This window comes from Leptonotus elevatus, chromosome 17 (genome assembly GCF_054856555.1).
Source record: "Leptonotus elevatus isolate MCC_2025b chromosome 17, RoL_Lele_1.0, whole genome shotgun sequence".
In the NCBI taxonomy this organism is placed as follows: Eukaryota; Metazoa; Chordata; class Actinopteri; order Syngnathiformes; family Syngnathidae; genus Leptonotus; species Leptonotus elevatus.
The window spans coordinates 6,163,213-6,182,350 of NC_141255.1; the positions used below are offsets into that span (position 1 = coordinate 6,163,213).

Sequence of the window (19,138 nt, forward strand, 5' to 3'; positions counted from 1 at the left end):
CGTTTTACGCTCAAATCTCATCTCATGTGATAAGACTGAACAATCTAAAAACTATTATTATTTATTATTATTATTGCTATTATAAGATTTTGTGAACAAAACTGAATTACAGTACTGTACTATTTGATTAAATTGGGAGTAACTGCCCTGATTGTTGTTAGTTGCTTTGCCAACCTTTTCCAGACTATGTCCAAAACTACAGCAATGGGAAATATCTTCATTGATTTACATTATTATTATTATTATTTTTAAAGGTCACTGAATCTAAAAACAATTCATCCAAATCAATGCCCTGAGTTTGGGTTTTCTGAATTTGTCACACCTGAACACCCTACATCAGGATGTAGCTATTTTTGATACAGATTAAATATTTAATATTCATACATAATATCACAGTAGTTCTATACATTGGTCTATGCATCGTGTTTTTTTCTTCTTCACATACACAATATGCGCATGACGTCACATCCGCAGACAGAGGGTGGGAAATTCGAACCCGAATCCTGTCTGAAAACTATTTGTTTACAGGAGTACCCATTGTGAAGAACTACGGTGTTACTCTGCTAATTAGATAGAAAATTAGAAGATATTTTTGAGCAGCTTTAAGACATTCAAAATGATCTTAGGAATTGCTTTAAAGAGCCCAAAAATATTAACCAATGCATGGTCCATGCCCCCCCAACACAACCCCATCAATTTAGTAAGGCCTCTCAGCGGTTCCCCCACCCCCTCTCGTCAGAGGTGGAGTTTGACACTGTGGCCCAAAACAAATGCTGTAGGTGTAATAGAGACGAGCAGTAGAGCAGGCCTGGCGAATAATGGAGTAGCAGAGGAGGTGCCATACAGGTAAGGACATGTCTATATTTGGAAAGTTCAGGCAAGTTATTTTTATTTTTTATGCCAAATGCTAGTTTGCTTCTTGATTAAGCTGCTAACTATAGTTGCACGCACTCCATTTACATTTACATCATGTATTGGCTTGCAGTGATTTCACTAAAAGTTTCTATTGTGTGCTATATTTTTTACACATTGTTTTGAGACTAAAAAAAAAGTAAGGGGGTGCATCAAATTTTTTTTCTAGCGGTGTGTTTCTTAATAGCATACTACAAAACAATAGTGTGTTGGATCCTCAGGTGAACCACAAAAAATGATCAAATATCACTTAATTGATCAGTGCATTTTTGTTCTTTTACTACCAATAATGTGTCTCTGTTCATCTACTTATGCTAGGCACATTTAGTGGCATGAGGAACAATTACATTTGTGGTTAAAGTTAAGAAAAGACTGTCCTTATTATTTAGTATACTGTGTTTTTTTAATATGTGCCTTGGCTCAATAGATGTAAGGAAACACTGCCATAAAAGGTAACAGCCAATCAATTGCAATTTCAATTTGATATCTGTAATGTTAGCTAACATCTTTGTATGTCGATGGGGAGGAGCTAGCTTGGGTTGTTAGTTACGCATTTTTCCATTTATTTTTAAGGGTAATGTTGCAAGATGAATTTGATCATAGTTTGTTATACTATTTACGTTTTAAGTTATTAAGTTATGGAAAGACTGGGTTTGCATCTCTCGTATGTCTTTATTGTATAACAGTGTTCCGTTTGTTGATCCAAATGATAGTTGCTTGGGAGTAAGTGGCAGTTGTGAAGGACTCTGTCATTATTAAGGTGAAAAGAGGTGCTGTGGAAAAAAGATGCCGCTGAGCTTCCCATCCGAACAAAGACACTTTGTGGCGTGACACTTAACATTCCTCTGCTGCTGTGTGTAGCAGTGGCTTTTGATTTGAGCACTCCTATGCCAGGCACCCTGAAATCTGTGGTTATAGCAGTTCGATTATGGCATGCCAGACATTTGGAGCGCAGACGGCGCCACAACGGAGAAGTTTTGGGGGCCAGAGGGAATTTCATCCATTGCAATTTAATCTGTTCATTTTGGACAGACGGGCAAGTGGGAAGAGGTGAGGAACTCGAGTCACATGACTTTGAAATGAGTCGGATTATTATTTATTTATGGTAGGCTATTAATAAATCAAGGATGAAGTGTATTTCAGTTTTATTTGGTGGTGGCATATTATTTTTTTTTACAAAGTTGTTCCATATGATAAAATGTGACTTGAAGCATTGTCTTTACTGTAATAAAGGTTGAATTGTTCACTGGGACAAGCCAGAGCATGTAAAGGCTAATTACAAGGTGCCCGCCCCGGTTGAAGGAACTCATTGTGAGAGGTCTCATTCTGGTGCGATGACAAGGGTGGACAACCTATTTCCTGTCACAGCTAAATGTTTGGGTTCAATGTTGCAACACAAAATATCAATATTGCGATGAATTTAAATGTTTGCTTCCATTAGCCTCTCTTGTTGCACTCATCTTATTGACTCCTTTTCCTCTCTACACAGCTTCTGTTGAAATGCTCAAAAATCCCCAAGTCACAGATTTCCAAGGACGGTCAAAACGACCATGAACATCTCTTTTGAGGGCGACGGCTGAAAATGACGCTTTAGCCGTGTCGACTTGTTCAGACGAGAAGAACAATGATGAAGTCAAAGGGCCAACGCTTGGCTTTGATTCCCTTCCTCCTTCTCGGGATGACTTGCAACGCTTCCCTTGTAAAAGTCAATACGGCTTTAAAGGTGAGACGGGGTCAGTCGGCCTACCTCCGGGAAGGTGACCTGCAGTTCCTCATCCCCATTCAAAAGGATGCATGCAAAGTGGAAGTGGTGTTAAATGAGCCCATAACTCAACGAGTGGGGAAATTCCTGCCTCAGGTAATGAAACACCAGACAAGGAAACTGTGTGGATAAATAGATAGGCTTTTGCAGGATCTCTGTGTGAAATACTTTTATTTCTTCTTTTTCCAGGTGTTTAGCTGCCATTATCGTGAGAATGAGGTCAAGTATGTCCATAATGGCTCCCCACTATTAACAGAGGACACGGTCAAGCTTCGACTGTATAGGTACGTCAGCAGTGTTCCTCACAGTTACGCACTATTGTGGCCCATTTATTTTGCAGATTATTTTGTGTTTTGTGATGAACGGGGCTTCACTTAATTCTGTTTGTAAACAGGTTCACCGAGACCGACACATACATTGAGTTTTTTTCTCTCCGCGTTAACATCGTGGATCCCGACTGCAGTATTATCAAGCTTGGACCGAAATTTTTGCAAGTCCCATTATTTGGCATCTCTGCTGATGTTGATGGCAATGTGCTGTCCTTCCATTATGAAAGGCGGTCCAGCTTAGAGTGTAGCATCCAACTCAATACCCATGACACTCATCTGCCAGCTCATGGGCAACTAGTTACCGGAAAGCCAGTGGAAGCTGTCAAGAGAGGGGACGAGCCACTGCGCTATGTTGAGGGTAATGACGTTCATGCTGAAAGTCTTCCCTGCGATGTCTCTTAAAACTAATGTGAAATTTTTTAAAAATTCCAGAAGATCCAGCGAGATGTAATTCTGATGTTTGCCTGAGGGGTGTGAAGCTCATCAGGTTCTTCAAAGTTCCCTGTGACGACTTCCTAGTGATGGGGCTGAAATACCAGCACATGACTCCTCCATCTCCTGACATTGATTACATTGCAATCAAGCTTGACCTCAAAGACACGAGGAGTGGCAATATATATCAGGCAATTTGACTTTGTTGTCTTTACAGTTGCTTTATAGTAGAGATGCACTAAATTTATGAAAAAATACGATGCAGCAATCAAACAAATGTGGGGCTCTAAGACAGAGCTCTGGGGAACGCCATTTTCATATTCAACCCCTGAAGTCAGTTCCACTTAGCAACATTAGATTTTGGAGATTTTATTTTTCATTATTATTGGAATGAATTTTGTGTAATTAAAATTTTATTATTCATAATTCTCACATTTCAGGTAATAATCCTTGAAGATGCATAGTGAGTTATGTATGAGATTTACTGACATTTTTTTAATTACGGCTTTATTTTCTTACAAAGTCTGAACAGATTTGGATTCCGGTACAGATTACAGGCGCTAAGGCGAATCATCCCCCCGCGGCGTCATTCATGCCGACGTTCATCTTGGAGGTGGACCAGTTCATCCTCACACCACTATCGACTGCCACATTAGACGGGGAGGATGAGGAAACGCCGCAAGAGAGGCTGATTTTTAACATCACCAACGCACCTTCAGATGGCTTCATCACTCATCTTTCCGACCAAACGCGCCCGGTCTATTCCTTCACTTGGTTGGATTTAAATAGCATGTTCATTGCGTATCAGCCCCCTAACTCTTCTCATACCCAGCGCAGGCACTTTGAGGTTGTGTTTCCTTTGCAAATGTACTGTATGAAATGTTGTGGCGGTGGGATGAATGGAGCTTAAGAATCTTTTCTTACAGATGGAAATCGAGGTTCATGATTTTTTCTTCGAAAAGAGCCCACCAATAACTGTGCACATGTCCATAAGGAATGCTGACACCAATGCGCCCAGAGTTTCCTGGAATATGGGTATGGTTCGTTTAGTGAATTATTTATTAGCATTTTCATTATTCAGTGACATCACTTCAAACTGTACTATAGCAATTGTCTCTGGATTTATTTGAGCAAATGCACAATTTGTCATCCAGGTCTCAGCCTGTTAGAAGGTCAGTCACGTCCAATAACGTGGGAGCAGCTCCAGATCGTGGACAATAACAACATAGGCGCTGTCCGTGTTGTCACTGTGGATGGCCTTCTGCATGGAAGACTGACTGTCAAAGGTGTCATGGTTATGTTCCGTTTGTTTTCTAGTAATATTATAAAATTGCTTTTTTTTCAGTGTTTTTATTTTTCTTAAGATAAATTAAAAAGTCCTTTAACTTTAATTTTGACATTTTATGATGATTAATATCATAGATAAAGCATATTAATAAAAAAAATCACTGAAATTTCACCCAGATTGTCCCAACATGTTGAAATTAAATTCTAACCATCAGTATTAGTCATTAATATATGTGGGAGCCAAATATTTATAGTGCGAAAAGGGGTGTTTGTACAAAATTTGGACCCATTGACTCTCACTATAAAATCATCATTTTGCATGTTTTGATGCATTTCACATGATTACCCCCAATTTATCCCTTTAGACTAAAGGTGGTAAATGTGAGTTGAGAGTCTTAAAACCCATAATCCACCAGGTGGCGCTAAAGAGCTACTTATTTTTACTTGAGCTGACGTATGTCTTTGCCACGTGACCATAGTTGCACCAAAACAAACATGGACGGGATTGATAGAACAGGCCTGTGTGTGTGTTTGTGGATGCAGGAACACTCACGTGCGCACGCGTATGTGTGCTTGACGTGTGTGTGCGCACGTGCGTGGTCAAAGACAAAATGTGTTTATATATATTATAGTTTTGTTGATTGCACAATATTAATTTTATTGTCCATAAAGGGTATCAAAAATAAATAAATACATAAAAACTACATATGTATGGATAGGTCTGATGTCACTGAACATCTTAAGTGGTCAAAAGTTTAAAATAAAATACAAATAATACCAATGAATGACTTGGTTATCACACTTGCAAAAAGTGTCCAAATTTTGGACAAAATACCCCATATGGGGTAAAAGTATTTTTTGCCCCAAAAGGGCCTTCAAGTAACTGCACTAAGAGGGGATTTAAGTGCTCAAATTTATACAAATCACAGTTAACATGCTGTTTGCTATCTCTAGGTGGAAAGGGCTTCATGTTTACCGTCGGGGACATTAAAGCCGGGATCGTTTTCTATCACCACGACGACAGCGACTCCACCGGTGACTTCATTGTCTTCCGCATCACTGATGGTCACCACCAGACCCGCCACAAGTTCCCCATAAAGATCCTCCCGAAAGACGACAGCCCTCCGTTCCTCATTGCCAACATGTTGCTAGAGGTGTCCCAGGGTCAGACAACTCTGCTAAAAGGCACTGCCCTTCAGGCATCCGATATGGACTCCAGTAGCGACTACATCCTCTTTAACATCACAAGACCTCCACAGGTGGGAGAGATTATGAAGTTCCCAGGACCAGGACTAACAGGTCAGAGAAACACGAGATTTTGTTCACATGAATGTACGATAAACCTGCTGATGATATGCAACCGCGTGGCCATCATTGGTTGCAGGTGGTCACATTACATTGCTTGGTCTACCTGTTTTAGACTTCATATCCCAGGTTCAACAATTTTCCTGTTTATTTCTAGGTTACCCAGTCAGCAATTTTTTGCAGAGGGACCTCTCTCAATCCATGATTTATTATCGACACACGGGGAATGAGGGGTTTGATGACTCCCTTGAGTTTGTGCTGTCGGATTTCCAAGAACCCCCAAACTTGTCAGAGCCCCAGGTATAAATGGTTGCAGTTTGTGCATTTGGCGTGGTACAGGAGTCTGCAATCTGCAGCTCTGGAGCCACGTGTGGCTCTTATGTCCCTCTCTGGCTCCCTGTGAATCCCCCCCCCCCAAAAAAAAAAAATATATTTTTTAAATTAACATAATTATTTTTATTATTTTTAGATAAAATATTCTTCAACTGAATTAATGATTAAATAAAAAACTTTTTTTTAAATAGTAAAAATGTTTGTTGTCAGAAAAAGAGAGACAAAAAGTAGATGTAAAAGTTTTTATAAAATACCTAAAAGTGTCCAAATTTTTTTCGTAAAATGTCCAAAAAGGAAGAGCAAAAGCAGAAAAGTACCATAAAATGTCCATGAAAAATAATAGGAAAAAAATGTCCAAAAAATGTCCAAAAGGGAAGAAGAGAGGCAGAAAATTACCATATGTTCATAAAATTACCAAAAATGTCAGAAAATTAACAGAAAGGCAGAAAAGTCTTAAAAAAAAATTGAAAAATTCTAATAAATAGATAAATTAATTCAAAAACAAAAGATAGAAAACACGGCTCTTCTGACAAGGTTGCTGCCCCCTGCTGTAGTACAATGAACCAAATTAAGCTGTTCATCTTTTTCACATGCAGGTAGTCATGTTGCACATTGAGCCGGTACCACACCAACCACCTAGAGAGGTTCCGAGCGCCAGACGGTGTCTTGTGGTGAAAGAGACAGACGTGGTGCATATAACACAGCGACACCTTCACTTTGTAGACAAGGATTCACCAGACAGTGATCTGACATACACGGTTACAACTCAACCTTTCTTTCATGATCATCGCAGGTCAGTATGCAAATTTCACACATTTTTGTTTGGTACTGTATTTTGGTAAAACTATTATAGCAGAGAAATTATCAAAATCAAACCTTGAAATTTTGAATAAATATTCCATGTGATTTTTGTGGTATTATGAGTAGCAGCGAGGATGCAGGGAGGTTATTCCTCGTGGACAGTATACCCAAATTCACCAAAGACACCAATGCGCCAGTGTTGAGGCTCTTCACACAGGTAATTTGGACAACCAATATAAATTGGATTTCACACTACTAAATGAGTCGGGCCATGTGTAATGACGCTCAGCTTGATCTGTACTTTATTTAGTTCATACACTGTCCTTCATTTCTTGGATTGTTTTTTATCGTCTCCTAATCTCTCAGCACGCCATCAACTTCATGAAAGTAGCCTACATGCCTCCAACTATGGATATTGGTCCCTTTCCTCGCTATATCCAATTTGTCCTCTCAGTAACCAATCAACACGGCAAAACACTTGATGGGATCTGCTTTAATATTACTGTGATACCAGTAGACAACCAACCACCACAGGTACAGCGTGGCAACACCCAAAACAGGATCTTGTCGTTCTTACAATTAAAATTATTTTTTTCTTCTTCTTACAGGTCATCACCAACCCTGTAATGGTCGACGAGGGTGGTGAGTGCTGGCTTGGCCCAGAACACCTGCGTCTGTCAGATGTGGACTCTGTCGACGAAGCCTTGCAATTGGAACTTCTGAGGGAACCGCAGCACGGGATGCTGCGGCTAAACAGCTTTCATCTAAAGTCTGGGCAAAATTTTACTCTGCAAGACCTGACAAGCCATAGAGTTAGGTTAGTTATCTTGATTCTGTCAGGTTTTTCTGTGGTAGGAAACAAACGGCAGTTTTTTCCAATAAGTTAGTTGTTGAGTTTAATTATGTCCACTGGAGGGCGCTCTGACAACCACTTAAATTAGTGAAATTTGTCTGTTACTCAGGATTTGATGGCAAAAATTTTGCACTCATTTTTGTTATAAGAAATTTATATACAAAAAGATAATAATAAATGGGAACTTTTTCAGAATGTACATGTAATTATTTGTATTTAAAAAAACGGGAACGTAAAAGTAATTTTTATCGTCTGTTAACTTATTCACTGCCATAAATTCATAAAAAAAAGAGATTATTAAAAATTATGGGCGACAGGCAATTAAAATGTTTAATTGTAATTAATCGTAAGACGCAAATTTGATATCTGTTCTAAATGTACAATGAAAAAAAATTATAGGTTTTCATACTCTTGTTAACAAAAGTGGAAAAAAATAATAGAAATAGTTCAAATACATTTTCGACGTTTATAGCCATCAATGGTAGTGAATGAAAAAAAAAAAAAAAAAAGATTATTAAAATTTTGGGGCGTCAGTTAATTAAAATTTAAATCGTAATTAATCGCATGACTTCACTAGTTAACTCACGATTAATCACAAATTTCATATCTGTTCTAAATGTACAATAAAAAAAAATCTGGCTTTTCATACTCGTGTTAACAAAAGAGGAAAAAAATGTTAAACTAATAGAAATAGTTCAAATCCATTTTTGACGTTTTCAGCCATATCAATGGCAGTGAATGAGTTAAAAACATAATGTTACAGTTTTCTTGTTACCGTCTTTTCAGGTACAGTCATGACAATTCAGAAAGTGTGGACGACAGCATTGAATTGGCTGCAACTGATGGTGCCAATAAAATCACTTTGGTTCTGCAAGTGAACGTAAGTATGCGCACCAGAGAGAATTACATGGCGAGTCACTCGATCAAGTACACCAAACGAGCACTTACTGCCATTGTTATTTTTCTTTTTAGGTATCTCCTATCAACGATGAGGTACCGGTGTTGGTTGCCGGTTTGAAACCAGTGCTTATGTGCGACGAGGGGCAGACAATCGTCATTTCAGCCGAGTACATCTATGCAATTGACGCTGACACCGACAACAACAGCCTCACCTTCTTGATTGCGCGACAGCCCTACCACGGGCTGGTGCTGAGAAACGGCCTCGTCGTCGATAACTTCATTCAGGCGGACATCGGCGCAGGCATTATCAGCTACAAGCACACGGGTAAGCAGCAATGCCAGACAGAAAGAAATAATTCAGTTGAATGACGTAACTTTAGTCCCTCACCTCTGTGACAACTAACAAACGTTGTTTGTGGTTGTGGTTTTAGGGCAGGAGATAGGACTCGCTCCATACCATGACACCATCACTTTTGTGATTTCTGATGGAGAAACTGAAAAATCTGCGCTATGCTGCAGTGGAAGAAACCCAGAAACATCTCTTCCAGCGTATGACCTCCACATCACCATTCTCCCCGTCAACAGCCAGCCGCCCACCATTAAAACAGGTGGGACCCTTTTGACGTCACACGAATGCATGATGTCGACGTCTAGACGGTAACCAAAATCCTTTTGCTCCGTTTAGGAGACATATTTGTGGCAGATGAAGGTGGGAGAGCCCAGATAAAAGCCAGTCATTTGAAGGTGGCAGATGTGGACACGGTCGTGGACGAGCTGGTGGTCAGTTTGGTTACTCGACCTCAGTTTGGCTACCTTGAAAATATTCTACCGAGACCTGGTTTTGAGAAAAGCAACATGGGTATGAGCATAGGTAAGGATTCTGGTTTACATCCAGATTCTAAAATACGTGTTCTATAGGGTTTAAGTTTGGAGTCTAAAACCTTTCACTTCTTGACCCTGATGAACTCCTGGCCGCACAATCTTTAACACAGCTTCAAAGGTTTTGTGCGATTGTTTGGGAAAAAAAGCGTTCCTTCCTCCTCTCTTTTGCCCAGACGCTTGTTCTTACAGCGACATCGTTGCTGGTCGAATCAACTACGTGCAGTCCAGGCACCAAAAATTAGAGCCGACGAGCGATCAGTTAATCCTCTGTGTCTCAGACGGCAAATTCAGCTCTACCCAAGTAACGTTCAACATTGTTGTCAACCCAACAAATGACGAGATTCCGGAGTTTGTGGCTCGAAATATTAAGGTGAGTTTTTTTTTTTTTTTTCATTTGCGCTCACACGGTCCACTGATTACTGCTTTCTGTTTAGGTACAAGAAGGACAAATGAAGCATCTGGATTTGTCTGTTTTAAATGCAACAGATCTTGACGTCCCCAAGAATGTTTTGCTCTTCCACGTTGTGAAACCCCCTCAGCATGGCAATATCATTCGCCAGCGCGCCATTGACACACAACAGGATGCCAATTCGGAATCCATTGTTGTTGACTTCTCAATGGCAGAGCTAACAAACGGTATGTTTAAGTCGATGTTATGTCAATACATAACTTTGTTTTTTGTGTACAAGGTAATCATTGCTGGTATGGACCTCTTTTTTTTCTTTCTGCGTTGTATTTACACCGTCTTGCAGGTAAAGCTGTGGCGTACATGCACGACGACTCTGAACATTTGGAGGACAGCTTTACTATCCAGTTAATGGATGGCAGCCACAAAATTCAAAGACAAGTGATGGTGGAAGTAATGGCTGTCAATGATGAAAAGCCTCATTTAATAAGGTTCGATGAGAAGATTTAAATGCTCGTGTTAAGTGAGTTCTTTGAGTTGCATGTTTTAGGGCAAATCATCGATTTTAGTGTCGCCCGTCTGTCAATTTGGAGGCAAATTACGTTGGTTGATAAGATAAACTGAATTTTGAAAAAGTGGTGTTCCCCAGGGCTCTGTTTTGGGACCCCGCTTCAACTCTTCATTTGTTCACTCATTGTAGCATTTTTTTTTGTTGGCGGCATGGAGTTTTCCGTCTTTTTTTTGTGAGTCTCCCCCTAATAGACATGACAACAAAATTTCATGTTGCTAGCTAGCGTCACAGAATACAACGCAAATTTTTTTGTAGCAATCAGACCAAATCGCAGGTTCTATGAAAGACATGCCAACCAAAAAATTTCACATTGCTCAGTGAAACTGGGCAGGACTTTTAAACCCATTTTTGATAACCCAAATAAAACCTCAGTGGAACTGTTATAAAAACGACTCCATATGTGTGATGATAAACATGCTATGCTACCGTCTTCAGAAACAATGGACTCAAAGTGGAACCAGGAGAGGCCCGACTCATAACCAGTGTAACCCTCTTCGCTCAGGATCATGACACTCCCTCTTCACAGGTCATGTACATTTTTAAGAGCGTACCTGCCCAAGGACTTCTACAGCTAAAGGTTTGTGTACTGTAGTATTTCTGTTTTTAATAAGACCTTCACCTAAGTGGGACTCCTTTTATCACAGCATGTTCAAAACTGGCTGCCACTGGCGGCTGAAGAAAACTGTACCCAGGAAATGGTGGATATGAATCACCTGCGCTATGTGCACAGAGACCCGTTCGGGTCTACAACACGGGACCATTTTGTTTTCTACCTCTTTGATGGACAGAATCGGTCTCCTTCACGGCAGTTCAATATATCTGTCAAACATGTGCAAAAAGGTATTTCAATATTCCCTTAAAGGGGAAGTCAACCTTAAACATTTCTTGACAATAATATGTTATATGTGACCTCACTAGTCTAAACATGACATTATGATTAATATTACATTTGTGGAATATGAGTTGTGCAGCAAAATCCAGCCGTTTTCATCCATCTCAGGGGGCGGCCATTTTGCCACTTGCTGTGGCTCTCAGGTGCAACCAATCACAGCTCGGCTTCAGAAAACAGGTGAACTGTGATTGGTCGTTGCCTGAGCCCTGAGCAACTGTGATGTCATCTTCAGTCGACAGCAAGTGGCAAAATGGCCGCCTTCAGATATTGATATTGCTGGATTTAGCTGCTTAACTCATTTTCCACTAACACGATACCAGAATACCTTATTTAGACTAGCAGGGCTGCATAAAGCATATTGTTGTCAAGAATTTGGGGGGTGGGGGGGGGAGTTGACTTCCCTTTAAATATAATTTTCCCAGTATCTGTATTCTTCTTGGGTACATTATTTAAGTAAGTGTACAGTGCTCCCATGCGATTTGCGTAGAATTGGGACCAAGAACTGCCGGAAATACCGGTAGTTTGTAACTAATGCCTCTTCTTAAAGGTTTATAATTTCCTATAAAGGCTTCAAGATGGCAGCAAACACTACTATTATTGAAATGAAACAGTAGGCTGTAGTTTCTTGGCAACAAGATGTCACAACATGGTGGCGAGGTACTACTTTTGTCTAAATGAGGCTCCTTAACTCATTCACTGCCATTGACGGCTATAAACGTCAAAAAATAATTTTAACTATTTCTATTAGTTGTACTTTTTTACCCTACTTTTGTTAACAAGGGTATGAAAACCTAGACATTTTTTTAAAGATAATCTTTTATTTTATTAATTTTTTTAAAGAAAAGGTTATTTAATTATTATGGGTGTCAGGCGATTACAATTTTGAATTGTAATTAATCGCATGACATCAATAGTTAACTCATAATTAATCACAAATTTCATATCTGTTCTAAATGTACAATAATTTTCTTCTAGGTTTTCATACTCTTGTTAACAAAAGTGGAAAAAAAAAGTTAATATTAATATAAAAAAAAGCAATAGAAATAGTTCAAATGAATTTTTGATGTCTATAACCGTCAATGTGTTAATTCACTTCAACATACTTCCTTGGCACTAAACAAGACGGCGGCAAAGTAATGCTTTACTCTACTTATTTTTCCAGGAACTATTGCCATATTTGCCCGGCCTGTGAGTGTCAACCGTGGCGGTCGCGTCGTTCTCACCACCGACGTGCTGTTTGCCACAGACCACGCAGACCGGCCCGAGGAGCTGCTGTTTGTCATTAGCGCTCCGGCAGCTCATGGATATTTGGAGAACACCAAGCATCCTGGAGTCACTATCTCCACCTTCAGCCAGATGGACATTGCGGCAAACCGCGTGGCTTATGTGCATGACAAGCAAGCAAGCGCTCCCACAGAAACCATTCAGTAAGTCTTAGAAACCTTTGGGGAAGATTTTAGATTTTAGGGAAGGTTTTACAAAACAGTCTGTTTTTAATCTGGCAGGTTTGTTGTTAACAACAAGAAGACGAGCCGCGAGGGAATTTTGGAGGTGTCAGTGAAAATGGTGGATCGCATCCTGCCGTCATTGACCAACAATGGCCTTGTAATTCCTCAAGGGTCCGCCATGATCCTGAGTCCGGACCGTCTTGCCATGACCGACCCCGACACCGCACGCGGTGCTCTGGTCTTTAAACTCCTGCAGCCTCCTCGGCACGGCCAGCTGCTTTTACACGGAACCGTGCTGGCAGCGGATTCCACTTTCACCCAGCGGCACATCGAGGAGTCAGAGGTCACATACAAGCATAACGGAGAGCAGTCGCAGATCGACCGATTTGAGTTCACCGCCACGGATGGCGCCAATCGCGGCGTCCTGCTGGATGGGAAGTTACATATTGAACCGCTGTCGTTCATCATTCAGGTACAGTAAATGACAACGCTTCAATAGTTTGGACACAAACTCGCAGTGCCCCTTTTGAAATGTACTTGCAGATCGAGCCTTTGGATACATCATGTCCTGAGGTTGTAAAGCTTCTCCCCCTTTGGAAGGCCGAGCTTTTATCTGATGGACGATATGGCATCTTTTTGTCATCTCGGGAGCTCAAAGCCAAAGACGCCAACAGCAAAGAGGAGGAGCTGATTTTTTCCATTGTCCGGCAGCCCTATTTTGGTTACCTCGAAAATATCAGCACAGGTCAGGAGTGTCTTTTTTGTCCCACCGCGATTTGGATTACAACCGCAATCTGATGCTTTGGTTTCTCTTAGGTGGTTTCGCGCGGCAGCATGTCTCGCAAATGGATCTGAACAGGAGAGCAATTGTCTACATCATCAATCCGGAGATGGAGTCTCTGTCAGACAGCTTGGAATTCAGGGTGTCAGATCGTCACGGAAACACTGGACCGTCTCACATGTATGTTTGAAAGATCGACATGATATCCACATGATGGTTATCATCTCATTTTGTCTCGCAGACTACAACTGAAGTGGTCCAGTGTTGAGCTGTCCCAGGGCCAATATTGCGTGAATGAGGAGCAGAAAAGGGTCTCGGTGGAGATCGTTCGAAAAGGAAATATAGCAGAGTCTTCCTATGTCACTGTCAAGGTCTGGTCTGGAAGATATGTCATCGGTTGTTTTGTTTTAGAGCAGGGGTTCGCAAAATGGGGGCCAGGGAGCCATAACTTGGGGGTACATAATATACAATTTTTACAATAAATAATGTTGTGTCATCATGCCATGTTAAATTGGCATAAGGGATTATGAGGGGGTTCTTGAAAAAAATTCTCAGCTTTAAAGTGGAGAGATTGACTTTAACTCATTAACTGCCATTGACGGCTATTGCCATTAGTTTCACATTTTTTTCCACTTTTGTTAACAAGAGTATGAAAACCTAGGGAAAAAAATATTGTTTATTTAGAACAGATATAACATTTGTGATTAATCGTGAGTGAACTATTGAAGTAATGCGATTAATTTCAATTGAAAAAATGTAATCATCTGACGCCCCTAATTATTATATATATTTTTAATTGGGGGCATCAGGCGATTAAAATTTTGAATTGTAATTAATCACATGACTAACTCAAGAGTAATCACAAATTTTATATATTTTCTAAATGTACAATAATTTTTTTTCCAGGTTTTCATGCACTTGTTAACAAAAGTGGAAAAAAAATGTGACACTAATAGAAATAGTTCAAATGAATTTTTGACGTCTATAGCCGTCAATGGCAGTGAATGAGTTAATAGCACCACGTTTTGAATCGGTAGGCACTGATATGGAGTTGTTGAGTCTTCCCGGAAACCTGCCTTTACGTTTCTGTCTTGTCTCTTCATGACAGGTGAACGAGATGACTGCAAGTGCAGGGAAAGATTTCCTCTCAAGCTCATCTTCCCTTATACAGTTTGATCCAGGTATACGCCTTTTTTTCTTTCATGCAATATTCACAATTCACAAAAATAATTGGCCGGCCGTGATTTTACTTTTGAAAGCATTTAATTTGAACCATGGCCACTACATTTGCAAAAATTCTAAATAAAAAAACCTTCTTTGGAAAACAAATCAAATTTGGCCCTATTTAAGCCCAACAATTATTTGCTTTGCATTTGCACACATCCTTTCAAAATTAGTGGTCTTTTTTCTGCTTTTGGAAAGGAGTATCACTGAGGATCTGGAACAGTGAAGTTGTTCAGGATCAACTTGAAGAGGCAGATGAAGTATTTGAAGTTCTTCTAGTTCTTCCAGAAGGCACCGTTATTGCCAGCGTCAGCAAAGCTCAAGTTATCATCAAGGACCAGGGAAGAGGTAAATATTTCAGATTTTTAATTATTTTTTTTGTATATATTGAAAGGATCATACTATGGCGTATTAGGGCCACGTATAAATATTTTTTGAGTGATTGGGGAGGTTAATATTGCGAGATTTTTTTTAATAAAATGTCAAATCTGCGATTTTTTTCCCCTCTGAATATTGCCCCCCCCCTAAAAGAAATTATATATATATATATATATATATATATATATATATATATATATATATATATATATATATATATATATATATATATATATATATATATATATATATATATATATATATATATATATATATATATATATATATATTTATATATATATATATATTTATATATATATATATATTTATATATATATATATATATTTATATATATATATATATATTTATATATATATATATATTTATACGTAGCCCTAATACGCCGTGTTAGGATCAAGTGCATGTTTTATTATTCATCCTCAAATGGAAACCGCAGGGCAGTGCAAGCAATACCAGCAACATGCCGCATCTACACTCAAAGAAAAGACAATTCCGTCCGATAAATACACTCAGAATTCATCTGGAAGGCTCAGGAAACTCTCCCTTGGCACAAAATCATCCATCCATAAAGACGTAGCCTTCTCCAAAAAGAACATCAAGGTTAAAAGCAAATCCAAACCGGTAAGTACCTCCAATTGTTATTCTTATTACGTTTATTTTGAAGTGGCCAACAATGACTCATGTGGTTTTTATTTTCAGAAAGGAAAAAGGGCAAAGATTCATGTCGTTAGCAGACAAAGTAAGCAGAGGGCATCGGCAGAGCTCATAAATTCAAAGCATGGCCCTCGGAGAACAGTCCCCAACCCTAGAAAAAGTGGACATGTGAGTGAAATGATGGGATTTACACTGCTCAGTAATGCAATCATCATAATGTAACTTGAACCTTTTGGAATATCAAACGGTCTGGTTAGGAAGAAATATCAGAACACTGATTTTTTCTTCTTCTTTTTTTTCTTATACTAGGCTACAACTAATAATTTTGTACCAAGGCCGTGTTTGCCACAAGTGATGGGACTCCTGCATTTCAACCAGACTACCAATCAGATCTTCCATTGCAACGGTGTCTCCTGGAGATCCTGGATGCCATCAGACCAGGTCTTTGGGTTGTGTAACGTCCACATGTTTCCGCATTCACAAATTTATCTCCGTCCAGTTGTTTATTCCTGACTAAATTGACTTGAAATAGTCCGCTTGTCCCGAAACACCAAACAACGGTGTGCCTCCAAACAGGTGGCCTCTCCACTGTGCCCTCCGGGTTGGACCTTTCACAGTGGCCACTGCTACATCCTCAACAAGAAGCACAAAGCGTCATGGCGCGGGGCAAGTCGAAACTGTAAAGAGAGGTACAGTTGCGTGTGGGTGCTCTGAAATAATCGGTAGAGGAGGGAAATGTGTGGTCATTTAAGATACAGGGAACCCCCGTTCATCATGGGGATTATGTTCCAGACCCACCCACAACAAGTGTCCTCTGATTTTTTTTTCCAGATATAAAGGTACCCTTGCAAGTGTTTTCTCAAAACGTGACATGGATTGGCTGTGGGACTTTGGCGGGAGGAAACCGTTTTGGATTGGTGTGTCCAGTGAAAACATTTCTCTCTTTTTTTCCGGTCGCTACGCTTCTCATTGTGTTGTTTTGTTGTATGCATACTTTCAAAGCAAGTGCTATATAAATGAAATCTAAAAAATTGGTATTATTGTATCTTAAAAAATAGGGGTGGAAATCTTTGAATGTCTCCCAATTCGATTGGATTCCGATTTTTGGGTCTGCGATTTGATTCAGAATCGATTTTTGATTAAGAATGATTTTTTTTATTCAAAATTATTTGATTGACAATGATTTTTGCTTCAATCTATAGATGTGCAAGGAATCGTAATGATCTACTCCAGTCTGACTAGCTAATGCTAATTAGCGCGCTACTGGCTGCACTTTTATCACTCAAAAGAACGGCACAACACTGCAAAAAAAACAACTTTTATTGGAATAACTTGATCGTGACTTTTTCCTTCTACTCTCTAATGTGGCTACAACTTAACAGTGTATGAGACCGCATGGAACCACACTGCCCCTAAGTGGCCAAATCGGGTACAACATGAACAGCGCTCTAAATAAAAGCACACACAGACAAAGGCAAGATGGTATAAAATAATTGAAAGAAAATCGATTTTGGGACATTTACAATTGATTCTGAATCATACAAAATGAGAATTGTGATTCTTACGAGAATCTTTTTTTTTTGGCACACCCCTATTAAAAACAGTACATTTCTTTAAAAAATTATGACATTTCTTGTTTGCAGTTAGACTTGCAAAAGGTTAGTATTGTGTCTCAAAGTCAAGCATTGACAAGCATTTAATATTTTAAATGTTTAACCCTACCCCCACCACCCTGTCTTTCGCTCTAGGCCTTAATGAGAGAGACACCCAAGGTTCTTGGATGTGGGCAGATGGACAGAGTGTCAATCACACGAACTGGATCAGGACACCTTCACCCTCAATCGTGAAAGGGAGCAAAATGTGTGTCCTGGTGTGGAGGAGGGCACAGTGGCAAAGAAGGGACTGCGAGACGGGTCGAGGTCACAGCTATATATGCTCCATCAAATTATGAATCCATTTGCGGGCTTTTTATCCATGTCATGCAATTTTAGAAAACCAATACAACCTCAGGGGAAGTAAAAAGCCTCCAAAACATTTGTTGCATCATATTTTTTGTTTATTTATTTGTTTGACCTAACTACCGATGTATTAAACTGTGGCAACATTTTCTATATACGCTAATAAACACTAGAAAACACCAAATAATGTTCTTTTTAGTTTCATTCTCGCAATAGTAGGAATGCACACACACATATATATATATATATATATATATATATATATATATATATATATATATATATATATATATATATATATATATATATATATATATATATATATATATATATATATATATATATATTCCACATGTATTAAAAATCAATTACTTCCAATATTGTGAGACATTTGAACTCTTTAGAAATTAGGGTAAAAAAAACGTGTTTAATTCTATTCTTACTAAACGGCGACACCAAGTGCCCAGCTATTCTGTGTTAATGGCCCTCCCTTTGTATTTAAATCATTGGTCTGTCTATTGATTGACATCTCATTGAGCCAATAAGATGTTAAATCAAAACACCCAGTAACACTCGAGAGCTGGTCAAACACGACGCGCGAAGGCGTCGCCATGTTTGTGTCCCTTGTATAGAGAGGAAAAAAAAAAGATGCGACTTTTGAACATCGACATTTGTTCAGAAGACACCAAGGTAGGACTAAATTTTATTATCTATAGTTACCTGAGCTTCGAATGTCTTGAGCTGGTGATTTCTGATAGAATCTAAACTTATGATAAGAAGTAACGTTTGTGACGCTTAAATACTTAAGTACACACACCTGTACGAGTGTGTGGTACTTACTATAAAACATTTTAAATATCATTTAAATATCTTGTGCAGCATGGTGGTATAATAAAAAAAAAATTACATTAATTTTAGAATAAACATTTATAAGCAGGTGTTTTGGGCTAAAAATTGTTTCATATTTTAACTTAAATAATTTTACTTGTATTTATTTTATAACGTATT

At 39.1% G+C, this 19,138-nt stretch overlaps 1 protein-coding gene across 4 annotated transcripts; it reads left to right on the forward strand.

Moving 5' to 3' along the window:
• Positions 1 to 724: 724 nt before the first annotated feature.
• Positions 725 to 18,289, forward strand: frem1a (Fras1 related extracellular matrix 1a). Of its 4 annotated transcripts, none has more exons than XM_086060315.1 (36): positions 725 to 846; positions 2,402 to 2,770; positions 2,864 to 2,958; positions 3,069 to 3,361; positions 3,436 to 3,626; positions 3,959 to 4,282; positions 4,362 to 4,470; positions 4,590 to 4,721; positions 5,677 to 6,021; positions 6,185 to 6,327; positions 6,957 to 7,153; positions 7,288 to 7,378; positions 7,528 to 7,695; positions 7,770 to 7,978; positions 8,801 to 8,894; positions 8,987 to 9,239; positions 9,346 to 9,522; positions 9,600 to 9,785; positions 9,970 to 10,166; positions 10,231 to 10,432; positions 10,549 to 10,693; positions 11,209 to 11,350; positions 11,418 to 11,613; positions 12,828 to 13,092; positions 13,171 to 13,585; positions 13,657 to 13,858; positions 13,930 to 14,074; positions 14,136 to 14,265; positions 15,003 to 15,075; positions 15,317 to 15,466; positions 15,955 to 16,139; positions 16,218 to 16,340; positions 16,482 to 16,613; positions 16,749 to 16,861; positions 17,004 to 17,089; positions 17,921 to 18,289. In XM_086060315.1, exons 2-36 carry the CDS (start codon positions 2,537 to 2,539, stop codon positions 18,121 to 18,123), a joined length of 6,345 nt encoding a protein of 2,114 aa, XP_085916441.1. In that variant the 5' UTR covers positions 725 to 846; positions 2,402 to 2,536; the 3' UTR covers positions 18,124 to 18,289. The 4 variants fall into 4 exon arrangements, with proteins under 4 accessions (XP_085916441.1, XP_085916444.1, XP_085916443.1 ...); XM_086060318.1 differs by having other exon boundaries at positions 15,320 to 15,466; XM_086060317.1 differs by lacking the exon at positions 725 to 846 and adding an exon at positions 1,261 to 1,364.
• Positions 18,290 to 19,138: the final 849 nt, after the last annotated feature.

Bases quoted from the DNA above. Each gene is read 5' to 3' on its own strand.
- frem1a (XM_086060315.1), top strand. From the start codon at position 2,537: ATGATGAAGTCAAAGGGCCAACGCTTGGCTTTGATTCCCTTCCTCCTT. The intron at 6,328-6,956 runs GTATAAATGGTT...TTTCACATGCAG, and splicing joins CAAACTTGTCAGAGCCCCAG to GTAGTCATGTTGCACATTGA. The intron at 8,895-8,986 runs GTAAGTATGCGC...TTTTCTTTTTAG, and splicing joins CTTTGGTTCTGCAAGTGAAC to GTATCTCCTATCAACGATGA.